The sequence below is a fragment of the Plectropomus leopardus genome, chromosome 11 (genome assembly GCF_026936395.1).
Source record: "Plectropomus leopardus strain MGB_pleo_1.0 chromosome 11, ASM2693639v1, whole genome shotgun sequence".
In the NCBI taxonomy this organism is placed as follows: domain Eukaryota; kingdom Metazoa; phylum Chordata; class Actinopteri; order Perciformes; family Serranidae; genus Plectropomus; species Plectropomus leopardus.
The window spans coordinates 9217762-9245211 of record NC_142186.1 but is presented as its reverse complement, the minus strand read 5'-3'; the positions used below and the strand labels follow the sequence as shown (position 1 = coordinate 9245211).

Genomic DNA, 27450 nt, shown 5'->3' with positions numbered 1-27450 from the left:
TAATAATATAATGTGACAGATTCATGTTTGTAGTATGCTACATAGTATTTGATTGTAACAGGATGTGTATAAAGGTAGGTGAAGAAAAATGTTGTGACAAAAAAAATGTGTGTCTATATATATATAGATATATATATATATACACACAGTATATATTCCCCCCTTTACCTTTGGATGGTTTCTTCCTTCAAACTCAGTCCTCTACCAGAGGCCTGGGAGCTCGGGGGTCCTGCGCAGTATTTTAGTTGTTCCTAGGACTGCACACTTCTGGACTGAGATTGAGATTTCAGATGTTGTTCCTGGATTCTGCTGCAGCGACTGTCCCAGTTTGGGGGTTAAAGCCCCTAGTGTTCCGATCGCCACTGCTGTCTACACCTTTCACACCTCCTCTAACTCCTCTTTTAGCCCTTGGTATTCCTCGAGCTTCTCATGTTCCTTCTTCCTCATAATATCTGGGATTACTCTATCTGTCGCTACTGCCTTCTTCTGCTCTTTATGAACCACTACGATGTCTGGTTGGTCCAGATTTTCAGTCTGGATCTTGAAGTCCCAAAGGATCTTAGTCCTGCCATTCTCCACCACTCTCTCTTTAGTTATTTCCATCCACGCTACCTGCCTCCTTTCATCTGCTGTCTATGTATTCTTCTTGTCATCCTCCTCATCCTCCCATCATTCTATTTATCATAATGTTCTCTTATGTCCATATTATTTTCCTTCTTCCCTTCATTGTGTCTTTACAAGGCTGCAGTCTGACTGAGCTCTGTAGTACAAGGGAATGACCTGCACCTCCTCTGCAGCACTTGTGTCCCCAGCATCCCTCTGAGAAGATGGGTGGAGGAACACGGGTCGCAAAGGGGAAGGTGTTTTCCATTTGGAGCTTGGGAGTTGTAACCAATACTCAGCACAGATCTTCCTGTACACGATGCCAGCCACTTGGTCATAGCGCTCCATGTACTCTGTGCCTACCTGCATCTTACACCCTGCTGTTATGTGCTGGACTGTCTCAGGGGCATCTTTGCACAGCCTGCACCTGTTTTGCCTGCAGTTTGCCTGGCAAATCCTGCCACGATCAGTGCCTCTGTTCTGTCCTTTAGACCAGTCTTTTCCAGCCATTGGTAGGATTTCTCCAGGTCATCCACTTTTTCTATCTGTCTCCTCCTCCTCTTCCTCACCATTATCATCACTGGGCTTCTGCTGCCTGAGACACTCACTTAGCAAGTGATGGCTTGGGGCAGTCTTTCTGATGTACTCCTGGATTTTAGCTGTTTCATCCTGGAAAGTGGCTCTGATGCCCACTAGCCCTTGGCCGTCCTGCTTTCACTTAGTAAACAGTCTCAGGGTGTTGAACTTGGGGTGAAACCCACCATGTATTGTGAGGAGTTTTCATGTGGCCTCTCTCTCTTTCTTTAGTCAGGTTATTATACCAGCTGATGACTGGCAGTGCGCATGTGTCGATGGCTTTGACCTTGTTTCTCCCATTCAGCTGACTTTTCAGGACTTGCCTTAATCTGTGAAGGTATCTGGTTGTGGCTGACTTCCTTGCAGCCTCATAATGGTTCCCATTTGCCTGCGGGATTCCAAGGTATTTGTAATTGTCCGGTGCATCTGCTATGTTGCCTTCTGGTAGTTCAACCCCTTCAGTTGTGACCATCCTGCCTCGGTACCATGTGCCTGCACTTATCTAGCGTGAATGAATAGTATAGCATGTCGAAAAATGAATTGCTATAGATCCTGGTGATGTGGATCAGCGAGTCAACGTCATGCTTATTCTTAGCGTACAGCTTGATGTCATCCATGTAGAAGAGGTGGCAGATGGTTGCTCCACTTGGGAACCAGTAGCCTTGGCCACTTTAATTGATGATCTGGCTGAGGGGGTTCAGACCTATGCAGAACAGCAGCAGGGACAGAGTATCTCCTTGGTATATGCTGCACCAAATGGTAACTTGTCTGCAGGAAGCCTATTAGTCAGATCATTTGACCTTCGTCTTTGATTCTGGCAAAACAGCACATGAATTCAGCACCACATAATAATTTTGTAACGACTATGACAAATATATAAAGTTTTTTTACAAAAAGATTTATTCTTTATACAAGTGGACGTAGAATTATTAGTGACATTCCTCTACAGTTTCCCTAAATTAGACATTAGAGTGAGTGCTGGGTATAGAAACATTTACAGTACAGAAAGATTAGGGTGCATAGTAATAGAAGTGAAATCTGGCTATTGACTTTTTACAGTACAGTAAAATTTCAACCTCCACCAACATCAACATATTGAGGCTGAGAGGAAAAGGTACGTGTAAAAACATTTCTGACTTTTAAAAAATCTTTTTGATAACTGCATAGACCAAATGCAATTAGGTACATAAGCTACTGTCTTCAACCACAGGTAGATCAAGTACAAACGTTCACATACAAATACAGTGACCTTGAACTGTTGATAACACATTGTAGAGTATTAAAGGGTAACTTCAGTATTTTTCAGTCAGGACCCTATTTTCAAACATTTTTGTGTCAAAGTGACTTATTGGAACAATCATTTTAAAAATTGGTCTAGTATCGAAAGAAAGCCCAATAAAACTACTAGGGGCATTTTCTGTCATCATTTTACAACCACTTAATTGGGTTTTGCCACTGAGAGGCTTATTTTCAGTGTCTGACAATGTTATGCAGAGGACCCTGCACAGCTTTTTGTTAAAGAGTAAGAACCTTATTGTTTAACTGGAAACAGCCTGAAAATTGTTGTTTGGCGATGGCGATTTCACGGTTGTTTCTGCTTAAAAAAAAGGATCTCACTCTTTAACAAGGTATATCTCTGTACGGATCCTCTCATAATGTTGTCAAACACATGAGATAACAAATTGAGCCTGTCATTGGCAAAAACAAACTCTTCATTGAGCGTAAATTGACGATGCACACATGCCCCAAGTAGTTACATTGAAGCCTGTTTCTTGACTTCCAGCTGCAGTGCGCTGTCACTGAAGGTAGTTCTCATCATGCTGATGTTTGTTAAGTGTTTGTTTTTACGATAAGTTTGGTTTTAATGAGTTATGAAATTAAACAAAAGGGGGCTTTTCTACCATAATATGTAAGCCAATTCATGCACTTACATTCAGTGTAGCTGCTCACAATTGGTGGGACAGGTGTTTCAGCGGGAACTCCCCCACTGCATATTTTGCCTTAGAAGCAATGACATCACCCTTGCAAGATGGCAATGCCCATATCTCTGATATTTTAACCTCACGTCAGCATAATGGGAGCAAGGGGGGGCGTGTCGTCCATCTTTATATACAGTCCATGTTCCCACGAGTCACTTATATACAAAATCATGGTAAAAAAGGGTCCAGGTTGAAAAATACTAAAGTAACCCATTACCTATAATAGAGGCAGAGTGAAAGCCAGGCACAGTGCAATACTGAACAGCCTCTGCAGTACTGATGGTGGATCTACAGTTCTCTCTTAGGAAAATGTATTTCAACTTTTTTTATTTTTGCAGAAAAGATGCATATTGGTATCTGAAAGATCATCAGTAAACCTTGGAGGAAGCAGATGTAGTGTTTTACATGTTTCTTTAACTCCTCTAAAAATAGAGTAATACAATAAAATAAAAAAAGACATTTGCGAGAATTTCAAAATGTACTAGAGATCAGAGGAAAAAACATCAAGACAAAAATACAGAAAATCAAAATTGTACTGCTTTTGGTAAAAGAGGCTAGAAAGGGGAAAACAAGCAAATCAATGAAAGGACTACATTGTTCAACCACATATTACCTCCAGTGCATTTGCATGAAATATTAATTCTCTTACTCATAGCAACTGCCAAATTTCCCACTTAGCAAAACAACCTATCTACAGTAGTTGGTGACAAAAAAGTGCATTTTTTTATGACAACAATGTGCTAAACAAAACTTTCACAGGAAGTACACTGTTAAAAAGAAAACAACACATCTACATTTTCACAGTAATGTTCCATTAAAATACATACATCCAAAGGCAAAACCAATCCTGAGAAAATAATCTCTACAAATCAACAATGACCTGTCAGTGCATTGTTCATCACACAATCTCCACTGTTTAAAACATCCTTACATTAAAGAACAATAAAAATGCCACCATTTGAAAACATGCTGACAAAAAAAAAGCTAAAAGACAAAAACTGTGTGGCCCTGCCAACAATGTCATCTTCATGTAATGAAATAAAATAATATCACAAAATTGAAGGACAGCATACTGTACCCTTCACATACTTATGGTTTTGGTTTATATTTCTTTTTTGGATGCTAGTTGGGGCAGTCAGACAGTACAACACCTTTACACACCATGTACAGATGTGTCCTTGCTGTATGTCACTTTTAAAACACATTACCACCCATGATAGAGAATTAAATTACTGTCTGACTTTGCTCATCTTTAAAACCAAAAAAGAAAACAAGCTGGAAACAAAACTAAGTCTGATTTAAGCAAGGCTCTGGCTATCATGCAAAAAGCATCCATGCAGAACTTTTCAATTTCTACGCTCTACGCAATCAGATACTTCTGTATGAAATGTAACAATGGACAAACAAATCTTTGTCTTGCATCTGGACTGGCCTCCTCCTTGTCCACACAGAGCACATGATCTCTACACAGCTTTCTCAAACTCAAAGACCCATCACCTCTGGTAACCTTCTCTGCAATCCTCTTTTAATGTCTGCTTTTCAGATGTGACTGATGCATTGTTTTGTTTTGTTTTTTTTTTTTTTGGACCCGCTATCACGGTACTTCTTCTTATCGCGTTGTTTCGAGGGCCCCAAGGCTGTGTTTGGGTTCAGCACTGCAGCATACGCATGGTTCTCAGAGGCTGAGGTAATCATGTGGGTAACCTTTCAGCTTCGTCTAAACAGTGCACAAGAATGAAAACAGAAAGGACGGGGGTAAACTCACCAGCTCAAGTTCTTTTCATGTCTGTGTATCCAGTGAGACTTGTACTTCTGCAGGGTGCATGACAAAATCCTTATTAAGTGATTAACTGACCTGATGGTGAGGGAGAATTGTCCTCTCCTGTTGTGGCAAACTGCAGATCAGAGCCCAAAGCAGCGATGGAGCTCCTGGGACGAATGCAGCGGTCACCTGAGAAACTTCTGCGGAGTAATGCCTAAAGCAAGACATGATTGACTAATTAGACTAAGATGTCTTGATGTTAAAATGTCTTAAAATGCTTATATAAAGTTCCTTCATGTAGTATTTCATATTCCTCGAAATCACAATAAAAGAACTCAGTTTAAAAGAGATTCCTACTGTCCATATGCTTTCGGATAGGATATGATTCTGCATTTTTAGTAATTAAGCTAACAAGAAATTAAAACTTTGCAGGCAGAAGAGTGGAACCAGAAAAGGTGTCTTAACTGTAAATTAGAAGCTGTATACTTATTTCAAAATATTGTTAACTAAAAAGGAAACACAAATGTAAATGCAGCACATATGGCAGTAAAGGCTGCAAATCTTATGTGAAGTATACATGAAAAGTATACGTAAGTAACAAAGTCTCAAAACAATTGTGGTCATGATATATTGCTATTAAAATACCACATGTAGCACTGAGATAAATAACAGGATATAGCTTGTGTCTTGCCTTGCGTGTCATGGGGCTGGTGGGGGCGGAGGCACTGCTGTAGAGGCTGAGGCTTGAGTTGGACCTGCTGACGGTCAAACCCTTAGAAGTGCTTCCTGCAGGAGACAAGTACTTCTCCTTGATCTTCAGGTTGGTCCTGCCTTTCACTGGTGGGGACACAGCAGGGGAATTTAAAAGACTACTGTAAAAAAATGTTTTAATTTATAGCAGCCACTCCTCCTATAATAAGAAGCAGACACTTCATACATACACAACTGAAATAAAACTGTCAATATAAATCAAAATAAATAATATATGTATATAAATGGAAGAAAATACTCAGAAAAATGAAAAAAAAAAATCAAAACTTGACCAGAAACAGATATTCAGTGGAATACACAGTGAGATGTTTGGGTAGTTTTTAAAGATGAAGATATGCTTAATCATTTAAAAATGCCTAATGTACACAAACAATATCCGACAATGGCTATTGTCAGATATTGTACTATACTGTAGAATAGCATATACTATACTGTAGAATAGCATGGCACTAAAGTAATAATAGAACCTGAAAAAAACTAACATCAGAATAACATCAGATACTAATAATTTGTTTAGGTTATCATCTGTTGTATGCATGGATCCAAGCAGTGTGCATCATTTTAAGTCATACCAGGTGCTAAAAACTTGATTTTACATAAATAAATACATTCATTAAATAGATGTTAAAATATAATAGCTTGTCTTAATAAGAAAATGCAGTTAAGAACAGTGTGCTGACCTCTGCATGGGTCATTCTTCACCAGGAACTCATCTAGAGCTGTCCAGCCTCCTCCCACCCTGACCATCAACGTGCTGCGCAAGATCCGAACCATCCGCAGCTGTTGGGAATCTCCAAACTGCACACACAAAACATATTGTAAGTTATAGTCTCTGATGCACTTGTTGCTGTAGCATTGTCACACTGCATTTCAGAAATCACAGATGTTTCTGTAAGTCCTGGTCTTTACAGTAACCCAGACAATGTAACCAATATCACCTCCTACGAAGGCTATTGGAAATCAGAGGTCCAAATGTATTAGCTGCTTGAATATGTTTTAATCATTTTATTTACAAATGACTCACCCTGTATCTGTTGGCACTTATTTGCTCCACTTGGAACCTCTTGGGACAGTTACACTGTGAAACCTGCCGACTCACCTACACAAAATGTCTCAGTAAGTATAACAATACGTGCCACAATAGATAAACCACTCTAATAAATCTAATGAAGCTTTTTTGCTTTTTTTGTGGACTGTTCATACCTCTTCATTGATTTGGTCTGCATCAAGTGTTCTCCTGTAGGGATCTCTGCTGGGGTGAAGCGCACTTACAAACTCGTAGTAGTCAATGTAGCCGTCACTGTTCAAGTCGAAGATGTTTGCCACTGCATTCATTTCTAAAGAGTTGGTGGGAAATTCTACAGCAGAGAGGTGTGAAACCATGGAAATACAAATTGGTGTTGGCATAATCACATGGATATGGCACAGCATTCTTTGTTTAAAAAAGTAGATTTAGTAAACAGTGGATATATTGTCATAAACATCAACGGTACAGAAATTTGCCAATTGAAAAATTGTTAGTTCAGACATTGTATTTCTTTCTTTTGTATTTTATAACTTGAAATGAGCGATACATTATTTGAAACACTTAACAAGGGGGTCTTACTGGAGGCGAGGACATAATCGACAAACTCCTTCTGGCTGATGCGTCCATCCTGGTCCCGGTCGATACTGCGGAACACGTCTAAGATCCGTGACTTCAAATGACTAATCCACTGAATGTAGCGCTTTCGCCAAATATTGAAGTCAAAGTTTGCAAATTCTTCCATCTGTCCAGGAATACAAAAAATTTAAACATGTTGGTTGTTCTTTTTGGAGAAACTGAACTCAAAGAAATTTTTCCAATGTATTGACCATGTCTAATTGGACCACAACCTGTTAAAATGTGTACATTCTTAAAAGTACAATAACCTCTTTGAGTGTTTGCTGTTGTTGTTCCAAACGGGTTTGTCTCGCCACAGCCAGGAGCCAAAGTTTCTGCCACTCTTTGACCAGCTGACTGAGTTCTGGGGTCTGGGGGTCAAGGTGCTCCAGGGGAATTGGTACAACAGGCTGCAGCTTCAGAGTGCTCCTCCTCTCTAGATGGGAAACAGCAACATTGGAGTCTAAAATCAGCTCAGCTTTAACTCATTTCTGCTGTACAGATCAGCAGTCGTAATAATCACTAAGCTTTCAATGTTTATATAATGACTTGTTTCAGAAATGTTTTTTTATGGTGTCTTACTTGAGAGTGTTCGTTTGCTGGGGGAAACTTGCTGTTTAGAAATGCTCTTGTGCTTGCAGGATTTTGTGGCATGTTCAACCTCTGGGAACTTTTTATTCAATTCCTCCATGAATACCTGCAGAGAGGAATGATCAGTGATAACATGATACAGGAAAGATGCTTCTTACCCACAGGAGAGAAAAATTCAAAATTATATCTCTTCTTTGTTTAGCCTGTTTTTCCTCAACATAACTGAACTTAATATAACATTAATAAGATTTTGACCATTTCCTCATGCCTCTTTAATTCAGCCCCTAAGAAATAGCCTTAAATCTTAAAATGCTCTTTTCCCCCTCCTACAGCAGTAATCTTTATTTTAGGTAACAGTAAGATCCAATAGAAAACTTGACTGGCTTAAAAATGAGCCCGCACAATTTCAGAAATTTGTCTGAACATAAAGTCTGAACTTTGTGTATTTTATTGAGTTGAGAAACATCCGAGAAGCCTATGAGCACAGCAAAAGAACTCCTGCTGATTTATTCTTTTGCTCCTTATTATAAAGGGGGGTGACTGGGTAATGTTCTGTAAGTGGTCAATTCTGGTTAAACTGTAACCAGGGTAACCTAGATTTTAATGAAATTACAGTATTTCATAGAAATCAAACCTGTTTGATATGAGTGTGGATATTGTCCTCCAAAAATGTAAACAAATGAATGATTGTGATGGTAAGTCATCATGAGCATCATGAAAAACATAATCATTGCTCCAAAGCATTCCAAGTTGCTGTTTAATTTCCTCAGGGCACATATTTTTATTGTAACTGGGAGTAATTTCAGGGGCCATTTACTTCTTGCATGAAACATTTAGGTTCTGACAAAACCGGGTACCAGAATCTAATCTTTTGAATATGCAACCCCTTCTGTCACCTTGTAAAATGGCAATGTGCAAACCCTGTGAGAAGGGTGACGTCATGGCCGCACTTGGCACATGCATGTGGTGTTCTTCTGTGGTGTGTTATTACAAGGTTACACCACCAACTACTGGCCTGGCATGCATATAACAGTGTTTTCAATTGTTTTTGTGGATCTGTGGTATATGAGGATTGTTCTCACAATGTTATCATATGAACGTGGATTTCTTTAAGAAAGCAAAGGAGAGCCTTTTAAAAGGGCCGAGCTAAACATGGCCTCAGTAAGATGGTAAAGTAGGTAGCTCACAGAAAAGATAAACTTCGTACTGTGTGCTGCTCAATCAGTTCCTGGTTCTCCTCTGTGGTCTCAGGCAGCGGCTCTTGGTCTCTGAGGTTGAGGGCTTCCTCTGCTGAAGAGATCCAGTCTAGTAGCCTCTGGACTTCCTCTCTCTCTGCTTCCAGCGCTGCCAAGCTGGCCTGGATCTTCTGGCTCTGCTGCTGAGCCCAGGTCTGAACCTGATTCAAGGAGGATGGAGAAACTTACACTTGTTCCATTTAGATGCTCTCAAATGTCACTGCTTTACAATTCACCAAAAATCACCAAAGGTTTTGAAACAATGTCTGTCTTCAAAGAATTTTCAGTTACCTAACTAATAGCAACTAATAGTTCACTGAATAACTAGTTATTATCTTTAAGGGAAAATCTGCTATTGCTTTTCATGGAGGCATAAAGGCACTCACCTCTTCATATCGGGTCTTAGTGACACTGATCCAAGACTTTAGTGTAATTATGGAGTCTGGGTGACAGGAAGCCAGGATCTCCTCACCCAGACACTGGATGTTCTGTAACTCCACAGCCTGAGCTTGCAAGGCACCCATTGATTCCTTTAGAGGGAGAGAAAAATCATTATTCAGTGTTTTATTCAATGAAAAATAAATTCTCATCTAGTGTGAGACATTAGCTTAGCATTTAAATAGAATTTTACTCATTTCAAACACACTGATTCCTTTTTTAGGGAGTATTAAACATTTTGTGGCAGCAAGTAATGAACCAATGGTAAGGGTATCCATCTGTCCTTGAGCAGGTTGAATGAGTTCAAGCATCAGAGTGTGTAAATATCCGCCCCGCTAAACTAACCATGATAATAGCGGATCCTTATCAGTTGTTTTGCAGCTGACCCTGACCCTTGACCTCCCCTGAAGCATAATGTATTTCCCTATAGGGAGTGTTAAAGTATCACGTTATACTGACCTGGTGTTGTTTGCGGAAAGCAAGCAAGCCCTCCTCGTCCTCCGGTATCACCCCATATTTCAGTATCCTTTCTGCCTCAGTGAGGCGTTCCATGAAGGAGTGGACAAGTCCGTCAAATTTTTCAGCCTGACCAGGAAAAAGAGCAAATTAAGATACTTGTAGGGGTTGGTTCTACATATCAACTTTTATTAAGTTCAGATCTATTTCCAGAACACAAACACGCTTGAGTCAGAATAAAAGCCCATTTACCGATCAGCTTTATTATTTGTGAGAAGTACCTGCTGAAGTGCAGCCTCCAGTCTGTCTTGCTTGCTGACAGACAGTTTGCACACTGCCTCCCAGCGGCCCTCCAGCTCATCCATCTGCTCCTGCAGCCAGTGAGCATCAGCTGTGCTGCTCCTGGTCAGATCCCTCACCGAGCGCTTCAGGGTCCTGATGCATCCGGCTCGCTTCCCTAACTCTTTTTGGAAGGCCTAAGAGAAAAAAAAAAAAACATTTGTTAAGAAAATGCAATTTCATTAAAAGTCAAAATTGTGGAAATAGTGGTGCAAAATATTTCATGCAAAGACAGACACATGGCACCTTAAATCAAGAAAAAATTACCAAGTTCAGCTACTGGTAAAATCACTGAAAACCAGATTAGCATGAATCCTATGTTTAAGTTGTGGATATGAAATAACTGCAGTAGCTGTGAACTGTATTGTATTTATGCCAAAGGTGTTGTACCTTATGTTTGTCAATCAGGTTGTTGACCATGTCTTTGTCTCCACCAACAGGAACGTCCTCAGCTAGTTGCGGCTCCGCTCTGTACAGCCAGTCATTCAGTGCCTGGAGAGCATCTGTGAATCTACCTGAGAACAGCAGTGCTTCCTCCAGCTTGTGTTGTCTGAGCAAAGCAGACCACAATATTGAGTAAATGTTCAAGATGTATTTATTTTATTTTATATTTATTAGATTCTTAATTATTTCAATACTTAAAGGGACAGTTCACCTCAAAAGTAAAAATAAATATTTTTTCTCTTACCTCTTAGTAATATTCATAAATCTCAATTCTTTTGTTGCAGGTTGCAGAGTGTTGGTGATATTTACAATAGAGATGCATGCCTTCTCTCTAATATAATGAAGCTAAATGGCACTCAGCTTGTGATGCTCAAAGCACACACAAAATAAGCTTACTTAATTTTGTAATACAGTTGGCAGGTATAGTTTGGTAAATAAAAACAGTTCCTATATGAAACTGCTCTCAGCAAGGTGTGTGCATTATAAAGTTAAACAGGGTCATCATTTCTGAAGCGATACATTGCTGTTAATTTTTTTCAGTGTATTTTATTTGGCGCTTTGAGCACCACAAACAGACATTTAGTTTAGTTGCATTTTATTAGAGAGAAGACAGACAACCCTACGGCTTTTATGTTATGACTCAGCAACTAACACCAAACAATCTAGATTGATAAATAGCACTATTGGTAAAAGTAAGAGTAGGTATTTTTGATTTTGGGGTGAACAGTCCCTTTAAATATAGTCAATACTCTATTAATTAATGTGTCCCCATCAACCTTAATACAGTCCCATACCTCTCCATAGACTTGCCACTGATGGTGTCCCATGTGTCTTTGAGTTCAGCCAGTAGATTTTCCAGATGCTGTCTATCATGGCCGGTTTGAGCTCTTTCGTGAAGGCTGCGTCCACGCTTCAGTGTAGCTTCATACATGGGCCTCTTTGACCTCAGCAGTTTCTGGAACTCCTAATTACAAAATAAGAGATCAGTGAGGGCATTTTTTAACATGTAGCATATAACCAAGTTGTGCTAATAGCAATGTCTACTGCACCTTCTGTTCAGTCAATTGTTGTTTAATCTCCTCATGGGACACAGCGATCTCTTTATGAGTGTCTAACGTCTGTTCTACCTCTGTCATCCAGTCCACCAGGAGGCGCCACGATTCATTGAACTGAAATATCAGAAATAAAGTCGATATAATGCAAACTTTCCCTAAATGGTCACAGATTAAGTACATGTATTGTTTGGAAAAGATGGAGACAGTCCATTTATATTGAACTTGATATGGTGCTATACCTGTTTGGCGTTCTTTTTCACCTCCTCCAGCGTCCTGCCTCTCTCTGAGGCGCGCTGCTGTAGCTTTTTGTGGCGATCCTGGACGGTCATGATTAGGTTATGAATGATGTCACAGTCGTCCTTCCTGCTCAGTTCTATCAATCTCCGGGCCATGTTCTCCATTGTGGTCTTCTTCTCACCATAACCATTCACCTCATTCACCAATGTCTGTTTAAATAAAAAGCATTACATGAAGCAAAATGGAATACTTCCAAAAGAATATGTAACTCTGGGTGTAAAGCAGACATGGAAAGACTACAGGTTGTGTAAAAAAACCTACTCTGTGATCCTGCAGTTGAGTACAAACTTTGTCCAGAACAAAGCTGGGAGCAGGAAGAAGCCCGATGGATTCTTCACACTTGCTCATCTTGGTGAGAAGTTCCTGGACGTTACTGTGGAACTCCTTGGCTAGGCTCAGTCCTTCTGTAAGTCTAGCCTGTGGGAACAGCATGGCAATCAGATATAATCTTCTACAAAATTAATAATAAATGAACAAAACAACACATGAAGAGTTAAACAACCTTTCGCTCCTGGACTTTGCTGTAAACAGACACCCATTTTTGTTCCAAAATAGATAAGCTGTGCTCGGTGCTCGATCCCCGCACAACATTGCTGCTCTCCAGCATCCTGTGGATGGCGTTCTTCACATCTGTGTAGGCGTGGAGCTTTGACTCCATCTCAGTGCACAACTCCTTTGAAGGATGAGAAGAAGACAGATGATCAGATTTTAGAGAAGGAGATTTTTTTTTATTATACTGTGTAATATTTTTTCTTGTATATCAATTTATTTGCACAGTTAAAGGTCTGTTTCATGTTTTACCAAGTGTGCATTGAGCCTCTCACTGGCAGAGTCCGGCATGCCCCACATGGTTTTAGAAGACAGTCTAAGGTCAGTGTTCTCCAGCCACTGCAGGAGATCCTGAATCTCCATTGTAACATCTTGTACCTGCAGAGAACAACAACAGAATGAATGCATCTTCTCCAAAGGTGAATTGGTTGTCAGTTCAGCACAACCTTAGTAATGGCAAAAATTTCATCATTTAACATCAGCCTTTGCCTTTGTATTATAGTTCATTAAAGCATAGGTGGAACAATGGCTGCCAACTGACAAAATATTACTGTTAGAAAAATCCATTTTGATTTGTATATATGGTTTATATCATTTCCTCTTAAACTTTGCCTTCCTTTGTGACAATAAAATCCACCAGTTTAGATTTGGACTTTCTTCTTCACATTTTTATGTTAGCATATACAATCACCACAGGAGGGCGCCATTTTAAACTCATAATGAAAACGTATAGTATAGTACAGTGTATAGGAAATTCTGCATCCTTATTTATAGGGAAACAATGCACTACATATACTATAAACTATTTTCTGTAGTACTGTGTGACTGTTACAAAATAACAGATTCATTTTTCTCTCTTCACCTGACTCAGTCTGTTCTCTAACTCCAGCTGCCTGCGTTCAGTCTCACAGCGGACAAACTCCCAGCTGTCATTGAGTTGCTCCAGCCGAGACTGCAGACCATGCGGGCTGTCCCCAGACCCGACCTCCAGCAGCCCCCTGCCTGCCTTGTTCAGGGATTCCATCGTGCGAACATGGGACATGACATCATTACGCAAGACCTTAAAGAAGGAAAATGCATAACAGGAAAAGTGTGATTTAAATGCATTATTTGGAGGCATCAGGTCTGAGGTGTTTTTTGCAGTTCAGACAAGTATGACTTTCTGATAATATATAAATTAATAGAAGTAATATGTTAGGTTCAGACACTGCTAGTCACCGTAGTAAACACTCTCAGGAGACAGAAGTCTGTTATCATTCAAGGCTGAGTGTTATCTGGTAGAAAAAGCCACAGCTCTATGATAAGGTTAAAGGATATACTGTTTTCCGAGACCTTTAAAGTTGGGAGCAGCTCTCTTTTGCTTAGTATATAATATTGCATTTAGGACAACACCAACCTTGTGTTTGGCCAGCTCTATCTCACAGGCCTGCAGGTCGATGCTGATTGGCTGGCTGCCCTGCAGTTGTTCAGCGGTCCTGGAAAGCCATGTGTGCAGCTCATCCAGTGTGTTCTGGAACTGACCCAGACCCAGCAGAGCACACTCCAGCTGATGCTGGTGGCAGGACGGGTAAAAGTTAAAAGTGAGCTGTCTGTTGTTGAATTAACATCACATTTTATTGGATAACATGCTGACTTTGTTCATATGGTGGGTTATTCTGCTATGTATATTACACAATGATATCTCATATTCTCACCTGTCTGTTGACAGTCTCTGACTCCAAGCTGTCCCAACGCTGCCTGAAGTCACACAGCGGCGAGACAGAGCCTGGACGCTCTGAGCCTGGAGACAGGCGGCACACAAAGCGATGGTTGAGACTTTCTATCTCTATTTTCTTCTGGTAAAGTTCTCGCTTAAATTCCTGAGAGAAAGAATAAAGACAGAATATTATATTATTGATTGTCCTAATTGATATGTTTTCTGTTATAATTAAATAAAATACACATTACCAAAAACACTGTCTCCGTCTAATATGAGTAAAATTTTGATCATTGCTGGTTATGGGTTCATGTCAGCCTCACCTTGAGATCACACAGCTGCTCTTTGACAGAGTCCAGGTCAGTTCCAACCATAAACTCCTCAGTAGACCTCAGCTCAGCAGACTTCAACCACTCAAAAAGACCCTTTTTGCAGAAAATTAACAGAATGTTAATTAAAGAACAATAAATAATGTGTTGCATATTCACTAAGCCCTCAGTTATTACCACATTGTGTGATTCTAACAATGAATAAATTATGTTCCCAACATCCAAGCATGTATCCCTGTTGGCATATACAGTTGGATACATTCCAAATAGTTTTATTTTCATGCCATTAAACACATTTGTCTTTGGCAAAAGACCACACAGTCTGTCTGTCACTCAAAACTAAAGCTACAGAGACTAAGTGTCTGAACTCTGCAACAGAACAAAAGATTAGCTTTGTCTTTGGCAGGGTGCCATAACACCATAACACTGCTTGAGTCAGAGAAGGATGGCCAAAGTGTCCTATTTGATATGGTTGTGATACTGACTACAAAATACTTGTTAGTGCATGGGAATGCATACATACATACACACAGACACACACCTGCATAGTGTCTTGATATTGTAGCGCCATCTGCAAGGACTCCTCCAGCTTTTTGTGACATTCGTTCCACAGTTTGCTCAAGTGGTTCCATGTGCAATAGAGCTTTAAGACAGCAAAAAGACACGGTTTTAATTTTGTCAACACAGCATCGTGAGTTGAAATTGATTTTATTTAAATGTATTTCTTACTTCATCCAGGCTCTTTGTGACATCTGGTTTGTCTGTATCCCCGCATGCTGACATCAGATCCATTCCCAAAACACCAAGGGTGTCCAGATCTCCCTGTAAACTGTCAATATCCTCCCTGAGGGTCTATAAATTGCAAAGATGAAACATTTTATGTTGTATTTTTTGACAACAAACAACGTGGGTTTCTTATATGTGATTCCTTTAAGAGCCTCCAGACAAACCTGCATGGTTTCAAGGCTCTGGCGGATTGTTTCGGAATCTGTTCGACTAGCGTTGAGATCCAAAACTGCCTGTTGAGCATCACTGAGAGCAACCGTGACATCGCTGACATCGCTCCAGAACTTCAGGGCAAGATCCAAGAGCTTGAGCAGCCAGCTTTCCCTCTCCTGGGCCTGAGTGTGTGTCTCATCCCACAGCTGGGACAGGCTCGACACTCGCTCCTGGATTGCTAAGATCACAAGGATATAATAGGGATAATACTTAGAATCTGCCCTTTTCCCACAGCAGCACTGCTACTTGTAGCCCCATGTGTACCAGGACCACATCATATCTGTATACAAACAACAAAATTTCTAAGAAGATCATTACCTGTGCCAACAGATCCATCACCAGCTGCCTGCGTGTTAGCCAGCAGTTCATCTGCCTGTGTTTTGACACTGCCAAGGCCCAGCTCCAGCTTGGAGAGCTCAGCCAGCGTGTGTTTGTTGTCCTGCAGCTGCTCCTGGATCCTTGGGGTGAGGCCTTGAAGCGAGTTGGGAGTCTGTATGCGACTGCGCAGGCGGTCAAGACTCTCTCTGATAAGGGTCATCCTCTCATTCAGCTAGAGATACAAGAAAAGATACAATATGAAATTGAGTGTTCTGGTGCATTTGTGATATACTGTAAAGTGTAGGCCATTTTCTGCTCTATCCTATCATTCTTACCTGTGTGAATCGAGGCAACGATTCCTCTAGAAGATTAGCAGTCTCTCTGACTCTGTCTCTGATGGCTTTGTGCTGCTCCTCGGCCTCTGTTGCCTTTCGGCAGAACTCATCCCCCTGGATGGGGTTTAGTTCTGACAAGCGTTTTGCCAGCGAGCATAAGCGTGCAATTAAGGGTCTGTGTTCTGCTATAGACTCCCTCAGACCCTTAGCAGAGGAAAGATAAAAAGAAGGGTTTAATAACAAGAACAGGCTTTTTTTGTTCAGAGAGAACCTGATTTGAGTTTAATCCCTAAAATGGATAGAGGAAGGTAAATTAAAACCTATCAGGAAGCAGATAATATTTAAGAACCGTACCTACACAGAACAGCTCATTCACCCAGAAGTATAAAAGGTTCTTTGTTAAACTGCACAAAAAGGTATGATAAAAAAGAGAAAAAAGCTGGCACAGTAATTTTGAGGGGCAGGTTTCTTGTACCTGTAAGAGGTCCTGTTGTTCCCGAAATGCCTCATAGCTAATTGAGCTCAGGGAGAGCTGGCCAATTAGGGTTTGGGTTTCTCCAAGCCAAGGTGAAACCTCAGCAAGGCCCTCCGAGAACTGGAGGAGAAGTGACTGAGCGTGCTCAAGCTGCAGGACCACGTGGGAATTGGTGGCTGAGGTGGTGTTGCATTGTTCCTGTAAGGCCTCTAGTGGGGTCTGCATGGAGACATGACAAGTAAAATAAAAACATTCAAAATACAAACACTTTAAAAGTGCATTTGTGTACATTATCAGTAAACTGGCTGCATGAAATGAAGGGTAGACAATACCTGCAAATTGCCTGTTTCTCCCTCATCACTGTATGTCAGCAAGATTTCAGCAATCTTCACCATCTTCTCAATGTTGAACCTGTGCTGGAGGATCTCCACTGCCAAAATCTGAGATCATATATATCGAATTTAAATCACTTACTGAACATCATTTAAATTAATTTCTTTTTTTTTTTATTTGAATCTTTATACTGTAGAAACTACAGATAACACACAAATAAGTAATGATTTTAATTCAGTGGGAAACAATTTTTTCATCAGTTACTAAGGTATATTTGTGAAATGTCCCAACCTTCTGCTCATAGAGTTGTTCTGCTATGAGCTCTGGATCCAGATGAATGGTTTTCAGCTTTTCAAGATTCAGAGCTGTGTCTTTAAACCAAGCCATCTCCTTCACCACAGCCTGTTCCAGCTGGTAAGAAAATACTGTTAGCATTGCACTGATTACTTCATATCATGATAACATAAAATTATACTAATATATATACATACATATAGACAACATCATAAAAGAGACATGATACTATTATTTCTGAAATCTAACACCACTTGGCAGCACATACTGGTAATGATATCATTCTGGGCTATACATAATTAGAATCAATAATAGCAGCAAATAATAAATAAGCAAATAATGTTATGGGTATACAAATGGGGGTTTCATGTTCATGTTCATGTTTTCATGTTCAAAGACAGTTCTTAAACATTATTACATGAATGGACTTATAGAACTTTAGTCTGAACTTAAGTATAAGTTTGCATAAAAGCAGCAGTAACACACACAATAGCAAATTCATGAAAAAAAATATGAATAGAATACAAAAATTAAAGACCATCTGAAAATAATTGAAGAATTACATTTAAAAAGTTTAGTTAGGAAAAATATTTAAGATTAAAAGAATATATAAATATATCAGAGTCAGGGTAGATAGAAATATGAAACAAAAAAACACTAAACTAAAAGCAAAACAAAGCTTAAAAAATACTAAAAATAATATAAATGTAATATGTAATATGTAATATAAGTTAAAAGTTGTTCTAGTACACATAAACCTGATGCAAAATAATGTATTTGCATTAGCCGGCCTAACATTAGGCCGATAAAACATTCAAAGCTGGAAAAGCATCCCTGTACTGACATCATTAATTACACCTGTGTTGGTAATCCTGGCTGATATCATGGCGATCTATTAAGTTGAATGAGAGATGGATGACCATAATATGCCCACATAGCTAAATGGATATGAAATAAATCTACTGGCCGGAGCTTGAGGTCACACTACATATGAGTATTTATTAAGACATGTAACTCTAATGTTAATTCCAGGGAGAAAAAAGTCATGTTAATGTTAACTTGCTAGCTTCACGAGCTAGCAAAAATCAATTGAACAACACACTACGTACCTGGCTATTGTAGCATTTAGCATGACTTTCATCTTGACTTTTCTACCAAAGCAAGTAGCTTTGGCTTGGCTAAATTGATGTGAACTGTTAAATGTATACTTGTAAACTGTTTAATGAACTGTGCAAAATAGTTTTGCACTTTTAACCATGTGGCTCAAGTAGTCCCTTTATGCTCTGTGCTTCTTTTCTTGTGTTGTATATTGCCCATACGAAGCACTTTGTAACCTGTGTCAGTTAAAGCATTTTATAAATTTTAATTACTTATATTACTTATTAAACATATCCTGAGGTGCTTTGCTAAGTTTAACTGCCTGGCTAAGTTCCATAGCTAGTTACCAAAGCTTTAATCTAGCAAACTAACATAAAAGTTAAAGCTAACGTTACTTTTCAAAATGTACAGCTACTAAAAGGTAGTTCAAGCTGCCATAAATGTGTGTGCTACTCAGAAATGTTACTCGAACAGAAAACAGCTACTTAAAGTCCGTGTAAAGTGATGATTTAAATGTGTTCTGAGTTTGTCACATCACAGAAAGATGTGTTATTAAACACCTGACCAAATTTGAATGACCAAATAATCACCAAGTATGTAAAGAAGGTCTCAAAATGAAAAAATGCACAGTATTCTCTGATCTGAAACGCTGAGGGCAAGTCCGCTGGAGGCCACGCCCAATCGCGGGACTACGCTAATGATGCTTCTCGTTTTTTATACTGCTGTATTTTCAGGGGCGGGGTTATGCTGAGAATAGCTCCAGTGTGTCATTGAGCTGTGGTTTTAGGCCCACCCAAAAAATCTTAAAACAGGAAAATGGGGACTCTTTGTTGTTAATAATTAGCAAAACTGCTAATGCATCTGAATGGTTCATGTCAGGCTTGTGTGGTAACATTACCCTCTGTCTCTCAGCTGCACACAGCACTGCATCTCCAGCATGTGTCTGCGCTCCTGCTGCCCCCAAGAGCTCCCTCTCGATGCGGCCCAGCCACAGGTGGAGGTCCTCCTGGCTGGAGGTGCAGCGACTGGAGGCCTCCAGGGCCTGCTCCAGCCTCTGCAGCACATCCAGACTGCTCAGACTCAGCACAGAGCAGCGGATACGCAGAGCATCCATCCTCTCCTGCACCTGCTGAGCTTCCTCCTCTGAAACAAAGGATGAAACAAAACATGAGAAATCTAGCTGATACAAAAGTGTACATTAAAAGCAAAAACACAAAACAGCTACTGCATACATCAACAAGTCGTCCAACAGGCGGGACAACATCACTCAAAGAAAGCACATGCATTCACTGTGCTCTATGTGAGTCAGAAGAGATTTAAATGACGAAGATGAATCAGCCCATCTAATTTTAAGAGCTTCTGAAGGTTGTTCTACTATTGTGGGGCATAATAATTAAAACCCAATTCCCTGATGTCAGTGCTAACAAAATGACTTTCGAAGACCAAATAGTCTAAAAGATATCTGTTTGAAACCAATTATCTGGATTTTGTTATGTTTTGTCATTTTGATAAGATTCCACATTTAACCAAAAGCAGAACTTTGTATATTTTTTTACTACAAATAAATAACATAATGCAGTAAAATGGTCTTCTGATGCCTAAAACAGTTTTAGAACAAAATATTAGTATTGATATTTAAAACTAATATTTAGCATACTCAATGACCATACAACACCCATTATTTTTTACTTCATGTAGCAAAATAAGTTGCAAATATTACCTGAAATTGCTTCCATCAGGTCATGTCCTGACTTTTGTATCTTCCCTAGCTCAGCAGTTTTCACTTGAATCTCTTCAACTACAGCCTAAAATGAAAAATTAAAACATGTTCAAGTTATTATTCTGTACTCTGTACTCAACAGCACAATGCCCATTGACTACATGTAAATGCAGTTGAACTTTACATGGCAGATTTCCAACCTTGGCCCTTTCTGTGGCCTCTGAGAGATGCAGCATCACTCTCTCTGCATTCCGTAGTTCAGCGAGTGTCTGTTCCACAGATATGAGCCATTGCTGCAAGCTGTCTACTCCTTCCTGGAAGAGCTGGGCCCTGGGAAGAATGAGCTCCAGACACGCTCTCCTGCCAACAACAAAAATGTCCAGTTTGTTACCACAGGTGATTAAGATTTATATCATGCAGCCTTGCCGAATGAATGTGTGGCATTGCCAGTTAAGGGAGCTGACCTTTGCTCCGCCTGCAGCTGTAAGGCCTCCCACTTCTGTTTCAGAGTGGAGAGTTTGACTTTTTCCTGCTCCCCCTCTTCTCCAGGGTGGGCTTCCACAAGCCGAGGGCCCTCCAGCATCATGGAGTCCATACTGCGCCTTCGGTCTGTTAGGAGGCGCTGCAGGAGCTGTGAAAGAACAGAATGAGCTCAGGTAAAGCCATACTTCATGAAATCAAAAGAGGTTTACTATAGATGCAGGAGTCTATAATATTTACCCATATTTGTAGAACGACTGTAAATAACACACAGCTCAAAGCCCTTGCAAAGACTCTTCTGTATCAAATCAAAACATTTCTTACCATTACTACCGAAATTATTTACCTTATGTTTGAGATTTAAAGGGACAGTTCATCCAAAAATCAAAAATACAGAGTTGCACTCTTACTCGTAATGCTATTTATCAATCCAGGTTGTTTTCAGTGCCAGATGCAAAGAGTTGGAGATATCAGTTGTAGAGATGTCTTCCTTCTCTCAAATGTAATGAATTAGATGGCACTTGGCTTGTGATGCCTTAGTGCCAAAAAAATACTTTAGAAAAACTCAGCAGCAGCGTCCCTTTCCAGAAATCATGACCCAGATGAGATAATACAGAGACCTTTTTTGTGATCAGTTTCATGTAGGAGCTATTCTTTATCTACTGAACAAGACCTGCCAACTGTAAAGTACAAGTGCATCTGCTCGTGGATAAGAGCCTCTCACTTATATAACCCTTCAAAAACATAAAAATGGTGTGCTTCTTGGTTGAGCTGTAACATTAGCATGGTGTGGTTGGTGTGTGGAGTTTGGTACATGATCTGGGTCATGTTTTCTGATATTTTTTCCAATTTCTTTATTTATTTTTTGGCGCTTTGACCACCACAAGCCGAGTGCCATCTGTATCAATTAAAGTTAAGGGAAGGTATCTCTACGGCCCATATCTATATCATATCATATCATATAACACTTTGCAACTCACACCCAAACAATTTAGATTGATAAATAGCACTACAGGTAAGAGGAAAAATATGTGCTTTTGATTTTGGAGTGAAATGTCCTTTTAATGTCAGTGCAATAACATTGCTTGCAGTAAGAATTAACATTTATCAAAGCCCTATTCTTGTTTTTTTCTGCCTTTAGGTCAGTGAGGAGAAAAGCCCCTTCTCGTGTGTCAAGCTCACATTGTCAAGAGCCAGGCAGGTTTCACCTCATCCAAGAGTTCACAATGGATGTGATTACAGCTGAAAGGTGAGAGTTTCCTGCTTTTTTTCATACCCCCCAGGAAATGCTAACAAAGACTTATTGAAGCTCATTGTGGCTATGACCGCCACCCATTCACCACTAAATAGAATAGAATTTATATTGTAAAAGGAGCAGCTGAGCACATCTTTCTATAGGTAAACCTTTCAGGTGTATTCCCACTACCATAGCACTTAATTTTATTTTTTTTTTCAAAGAAATGAGGTGATGTGATGTTGGTGATAACAGACCTTTTGTTCTTGGAGCTGTGCTTTCACCACTTTGACCTCTGAGGATGGGGGTTTTTGATTGGCTGTGAGCTCCTCTATCTCACAGACCCATGTGAGCAAAGCGTCAAGATTTTGGAGAATTGTCTCAGAATCTGTTGATGCATCCCTCAGTGCCAAGGCAGATCTTGTCCCCTTGAGAAAGACCATAACACAATATTAGGTGCAGTATTAATGAATGAAAACACAGTTACAGGATGATTCACAATGAAGCATGATTAGTTTTTCTGTTATATCCCTTTCCCACCAAAATCAGTGAGTTTTTCAAACATGGGTAAACCTGCTAAAAATAGACTATAGACTGCATTCCCATTGCCAATCAAGCAGTGTTGTGTCCACAGCGCTGCAGCAGACAAGTATGCCTTTCTGTGTGCGTGAGGGTTGTTTTGGTGTGTCTGTTAGACACAACTGTCAGGCCACAGAACAGGTAAACTTTACAGTGCTTACTTCTTTATATATCTTTTACTTATTCAGTCTCTCTTTCAAGCTCGGTACAGACTAATTTGGATTGATGTTTTAGCGGTGCTTTGGTGAAAACAGATGATAATTTGTGCTGGTGTGTCACTGCATCTTGCCAGTGAAGGAGCTGAATTTAGCACGTTCACCTGAGTGTTTTGTTTCCATTATTGCTGATCAGAGCTGAAGGCAATAAATACACATGGCTACTGTATACTTACTCGACTGGGATGTGAATGCCTATTGTACATGTTCTAATTGCATAAAAAATCCAGATGTTAGCGAGTGTTAACAGTTTTTTGTGCAGTGAGTATGAGGCTTTAAAGAGGGTAAAAACCTACCCTCCATCTATCCAGGCTGGAATCCTGGTCTGAGCTTGAGTGCCCATCACTTTGGAGCTGTAAAGTAAAGACAGTCCACAAGTTTCAATTGATTAAGTCACTGTTTTCCTGCCACGACATTCTAGAAATCAAACATTGCTTTTAGAGAAAGAGTCTAGGTGAGAAAAGGTGAGAATATAAAGTTCAGATGAGAAAGGAAAGGATGAAACGGAAGACAGATGAGATTTTTAGTGTTCGAAAGTTGGTGCTTTTATCAACCTCAGCGAGTTCCTCTGCAACACCATTCAGGACTTTAACAGTTCTGGTGACTATAGGGTCCCCTCCCTTATCTCCAGACGGATACTCTGTCACTTCCACGATTTCAGTAACGATCGTCTCCGTCACTTCTGTCACCTCTGTAACCTCTCGTGAAGCCAGAGTCTTCCAGGACCAGGGGCTTCCTTCTCTGGAGTCCCTCCTCTGGAAGCTGGCCCTCCTCTCTGCTGCGCCCTTGTCCGTGTAAGCCAAGGGGGATCTGGCAAACTCTGGAGGCACTGTTCTCCTGGTTAGCGTCCCATTTCGGGATGTTTTTATTGGAGAGGGGCTACCATGCCAGGCATTATCCAGAGTACTGGTGCTCCTGATTGTGGAGGCGGGAGAACTGCGGAGGGGTTTGTCCGAAACGGGAGTATGAGCCCGCTCCTCCCTCATGTAATCCATTTCCTGTGCCTCTTTTTCTTTCTCCACCTCAGCTTCCTTGTTGGCATCTTCACTTGCTTTGTCTTTAACAGCCAATTCTGGTTTGACCTCTGCATGTTGCTCTGGGGGCTGCCACTCTCTTCTTCGTTGGTAGCACTCCTTCAGGAAGTCCTCATCTGACCTCACATGCTTGGACTTCTGGCCCAGGCAGCTGGGCCGGCTGATGAGGTTACCCATAATCCTTCAGCCCAGAGGCTAGTGAGGTAATAGGTGAGGTAAGGCCCCTCGGCCATGCATGCGGAAGATCCTTCAGCTACCTAAAATAAAACAAGGGGGCTCTGGGTCATCATGCAGTGAACAAGTGTGTAAATCAACAAAATAAACCACTGATCTTCTTTCTTAAAAGCACAGCCTCCCTGCTTTAAAGTCACTAAGTACTGCTTGCCACGACTTACAGAAAACTGCTTTGAGACTAAATGAACCCAGTCTTTCACACCCTTTATTTGCTAAATTTCTGTGCCAGCGTTGCCCTTTTCTTGGCACTGAAAAACCAGATGGAGCCACAGCAGAGATACTTGGCCTGGATATTCCCCCGTCCCTTTGTCTGCCTTCAGACCACATACACACATGCTCCCCATCCATCTCACATCACCAACCGAAATATTCTGGGCTTAGAAATCAATGTGACAGGCTTGTCGAGGATCCCACTGTTGAGCCTGGCACGCAGAACCTGTGGCAAACAGCCAGCTCTTTCTCTCACTCAGCCTGGACCAGTCCTGGGAAAACCCATTAAGGATCTGATCAAATATGACAGCCATAAAAACGCAGACATCGCCTCATTTCTCAGGGGTGAAAACAAGAGGATGTTGGGGCGGAACACAGAGTGGCAGGAGGGCAGGGGGGGTAGTTAGGTATACCTTAGTGTGCAGTGTAAAATTATGGTGTTTTTATGAGGAAAAAAGCACAACTAAATGCTTTTCCACAATATTCACAGAGTGGGGCTTGTTAGATTTGTGGCTTTTCTCTTGAAAGTGCATCACTGAGTGACAATTTTGAAACCAACTGTATGTTGTTGACATCTTTTTTGGCCAAATGAGAGTATTATTGAAATGACTCTGATTGGCAGTGACAATTTCAAACTGTGTCAGCCTGTCTGCTTCCCCTTCAGCCTAGTCCTCAACATACATTGTTTTTACAGAAAAGGTTAAAGGTGAATGCAATTATCTAAGTCTAGAGGAGCTGAGGTGAGCCCATCAGGAGATCACAGGGAGGGTTCTTGTTGAGGCCGGGTCCTCCTTCTGAGACGAGGTTGGACTGGTCCATTCACAATTATATAGGTCACCTCAGGTCATGCTTGGTGACTAAAGATCTGTGGGGAGCCAATATGGGTCAACAAAGGGGAAATTGGGATGTTGGTTCCTTAAACTGTGGAGAGAGATTTATTTTCTGGTTTGAGAAAGCATAAAATCTACAGTGCTGTATGGACACAGTAACATGCTACAGTCAAAATTATGCTGACTTCGTAGCTGTCTTATCTTTGCCAGAGGTTAGACACAAAGACTGCAGCCAAGGGGAACATTGCTTTGTGCTATTGTCAATATCTGAACCATGAAACTAGTTAAAATGAAGATACATGATGGCTATTAACTAAATAAGAATCTAAAATGACCTAGTTTGATATGATGGCTCCATGTGCATTAGGCCAGTAATTACTAACATCATGTGTGTCTCTGCAGAGCAGATGATGCAGTCAGTGGATCCACAGGGGAGTACACGGTCAGATCAGAGAGTGGTGCCCGCACAAAGCCCCAGCCTCAAGATCAATGATTACCCAGTTAGCTCAGATCACTGCCCAGCGGTCTCCTGAGGAGGGTAGAGAGAGTGTCTGTGGCCGTGTATGTATGGGTTAACAATTCAAGAGAGAGGGCGTGCCGAGTCTGGTTACTGCAGCTCATGTGTGGTCGTTTGCTAAATTACACAGTAGCCTGTACAGTGATCTCATAGCAAATGTATGTGAGGATATGCTGATTAGTTTTATTACAGCGCACATGGCACACTACCAGCAATATGTTTTTAAAAATAAATCTGCCAAAATATTTTTTTATCACAGCTACTGGATTGGGCCACTTGCATGCTGATATTCAACATATTTTGTAGAAATTGAATTTTTTTGTAGCCCTAATATAAAATGATACAAGAATACCGTGACCTACATTATTCTACAATCAAAGCAAACCAGGAAAACCCTCTCAAAATGCCTCAAGCATGTATCTGATATGCGCTTCTCACTTTTTAGCATAATGATACTAGAAGGGGCACCAGAGAACCACTCCACCATTTGACTCATATTGCGGATGACCTGCCCATCCCATTACTTAACCTGTTTTAAAATGGCCCTTAATTCAAACCAGCCCTTTCTGTGCTCTCAACAGTGATTTATGATACATGACTGCACTCCATTTCCTGATGAATTTGATTACAACCATAGTGTGGGGGCTTCTACATGCAAACGAAATATGAAAAAAAAATCCTAATATTTCTGTTTACAAATACTTGTGTAATATTTCATGTCTAATTCTTATCTAAACTTTAATAAGGCAGACACGTGTACCTGTATGTATTCAAAAGTATTTAGCAACACCTCAGATATTAATATACTATACAAAATATCTAATAATCGTATTGTGTATTGCATCAATTGAACCATTTATGTCATATGATAAGCGTTGTATGGGTGGGTTTGTAATTAGTAGCAGAACAATAATCATCAATCAAAACAGTAGAGCACCATAATGTTGTGTCCCTCCTGTGTGTCTCCCTCTGCTAAGGGAGGTCCTGAAGTAGTAATCATGGTAGTGGTCCCTAATCAAGGATGGCAGCTGTGCATTCACCCATGAGACTCATAACATTTTAGGGTGGATATTGTACAAGGTCAGGCGTTCATCTCAAAGACAGCCCTCTAAAACTGTAGCACAGCACTACTGTATCAAATCTAATGTCAGCACGGCTTTGGTAAAATGGATAAATACTGAAAATGGCCATGCCTACCGAGGTGTGTTAAAATGTTGATCAGAATTTTGAACCAGGCATCCAATCTCGAGTCTTTTTATAAAGAACAAACTGTTGAGTTAAATAAAAAATACTTACATCAGAATGATCCATTCACATTGATGTTGTCTAATGGAATATTTAATTGATTAGAATAAGTCAAGAAAATCTCCCAGTTACAACTCCTTCACTGTCACATGGCTCCCTCAATTACAAAGTCTAAAACCAAACTCTCTCTGAGCCAATCTTGCGTTACTGGCAGTTTTGGCGGTTTACAGCTTACGTGAACCACACTTACCCTGAAGCACGGTTGAGCCAAACAGCATGAGTAAAGGAATTCAGCCAGTCCTCAATCACCATTCAGGAGAGAAAGGGGAAAAAAATCCAGCTTTGTCTGAGCATCCTTTGAACGGCCTCCCAGCTCCAACATCCCAAACATGAACGCTCCTCACACACACATACACACTCCCTCCAACGCACACTCAATCAAGTCCACTCATTCACACATGGCCACATACAAACACACTTTCTAAACACACTCACACATGCCCTGATAACTCATGCTTTTCCGTTGCCCACAGTCACA

The 27450-nt window shown here is 40.5% G+C and overlaps 1 protein-coding gene and 2 pseudogenes across 1 annotated transcript; all 3 read right to left on the bottom strand.

The window, feature by feature from the left end:
* Window positions 1-201: 201 nt before the first annotated feature.
* LOC148188200 (uncharacterized) lies at window positions 202-1175 on the bottom strand (annotated as a pseudogene).
* Window positions 1176-1211: 36 nt separating this feature from the next.
* LOC148188199 (uncharacterized) lies at window positions 1212-2998 on the bottom strand (annotated as a pseudogene).
* On the bottom strand, window positions 2057-27450 carry macf1b (microtubule actin crosslinking factor 1b). The gene is made up of 40 exons (XM_088083988.1): window positions 27163-27450; window positions 23397-24133; window positions 23139-23195; window positions 22306-22476; window positions 20799-20965; window positions 20535-20694; window positions 20335-20419; window positions 19513-19757; window positions 17514-17633; window positions 17222-17329; window positions 16890-17108; window positions 16415-16618; window positions 16080-16311; window positions 15713-15939; window positions 15492-15614; window positions 15304-15405; window positions 14757-14858; window positions 14432-14596; window positions 14134-14289; window positions 13600-13797; window positions 12990-13115; window positions 12691-12861; window positions 12450-12605; window positions 12131-12337; window positions 11886-12005; window positions 11631-11800; window positions 10783-10942; window positions 10335-10529; window positions 10057-10182; window positions 9546-9689; window positions 9132-9320; window positions 7916-8030; window positions 7603-7769; window positions 7298-7460; window positions 6895-7049; window positions 6716-6790; window positions 6372-6489; window positions 5612-5757; window positions 5014-5134; window positions 2057-4875 (listed from the first exon to the last, which is right to left on the bottom strand). The coding sequence occupies exons 2-40, from the start codon at window positions 24051-24053 to the stop codon at window positions 4850-4852; spliced, it is 6348 nt and encodes a 2115-aa protein (XP_087940114.1). The 5' UTR covers window positions 24054-24133; window positions 27163-27450; the 3' UTR covers window positions 2057-4849.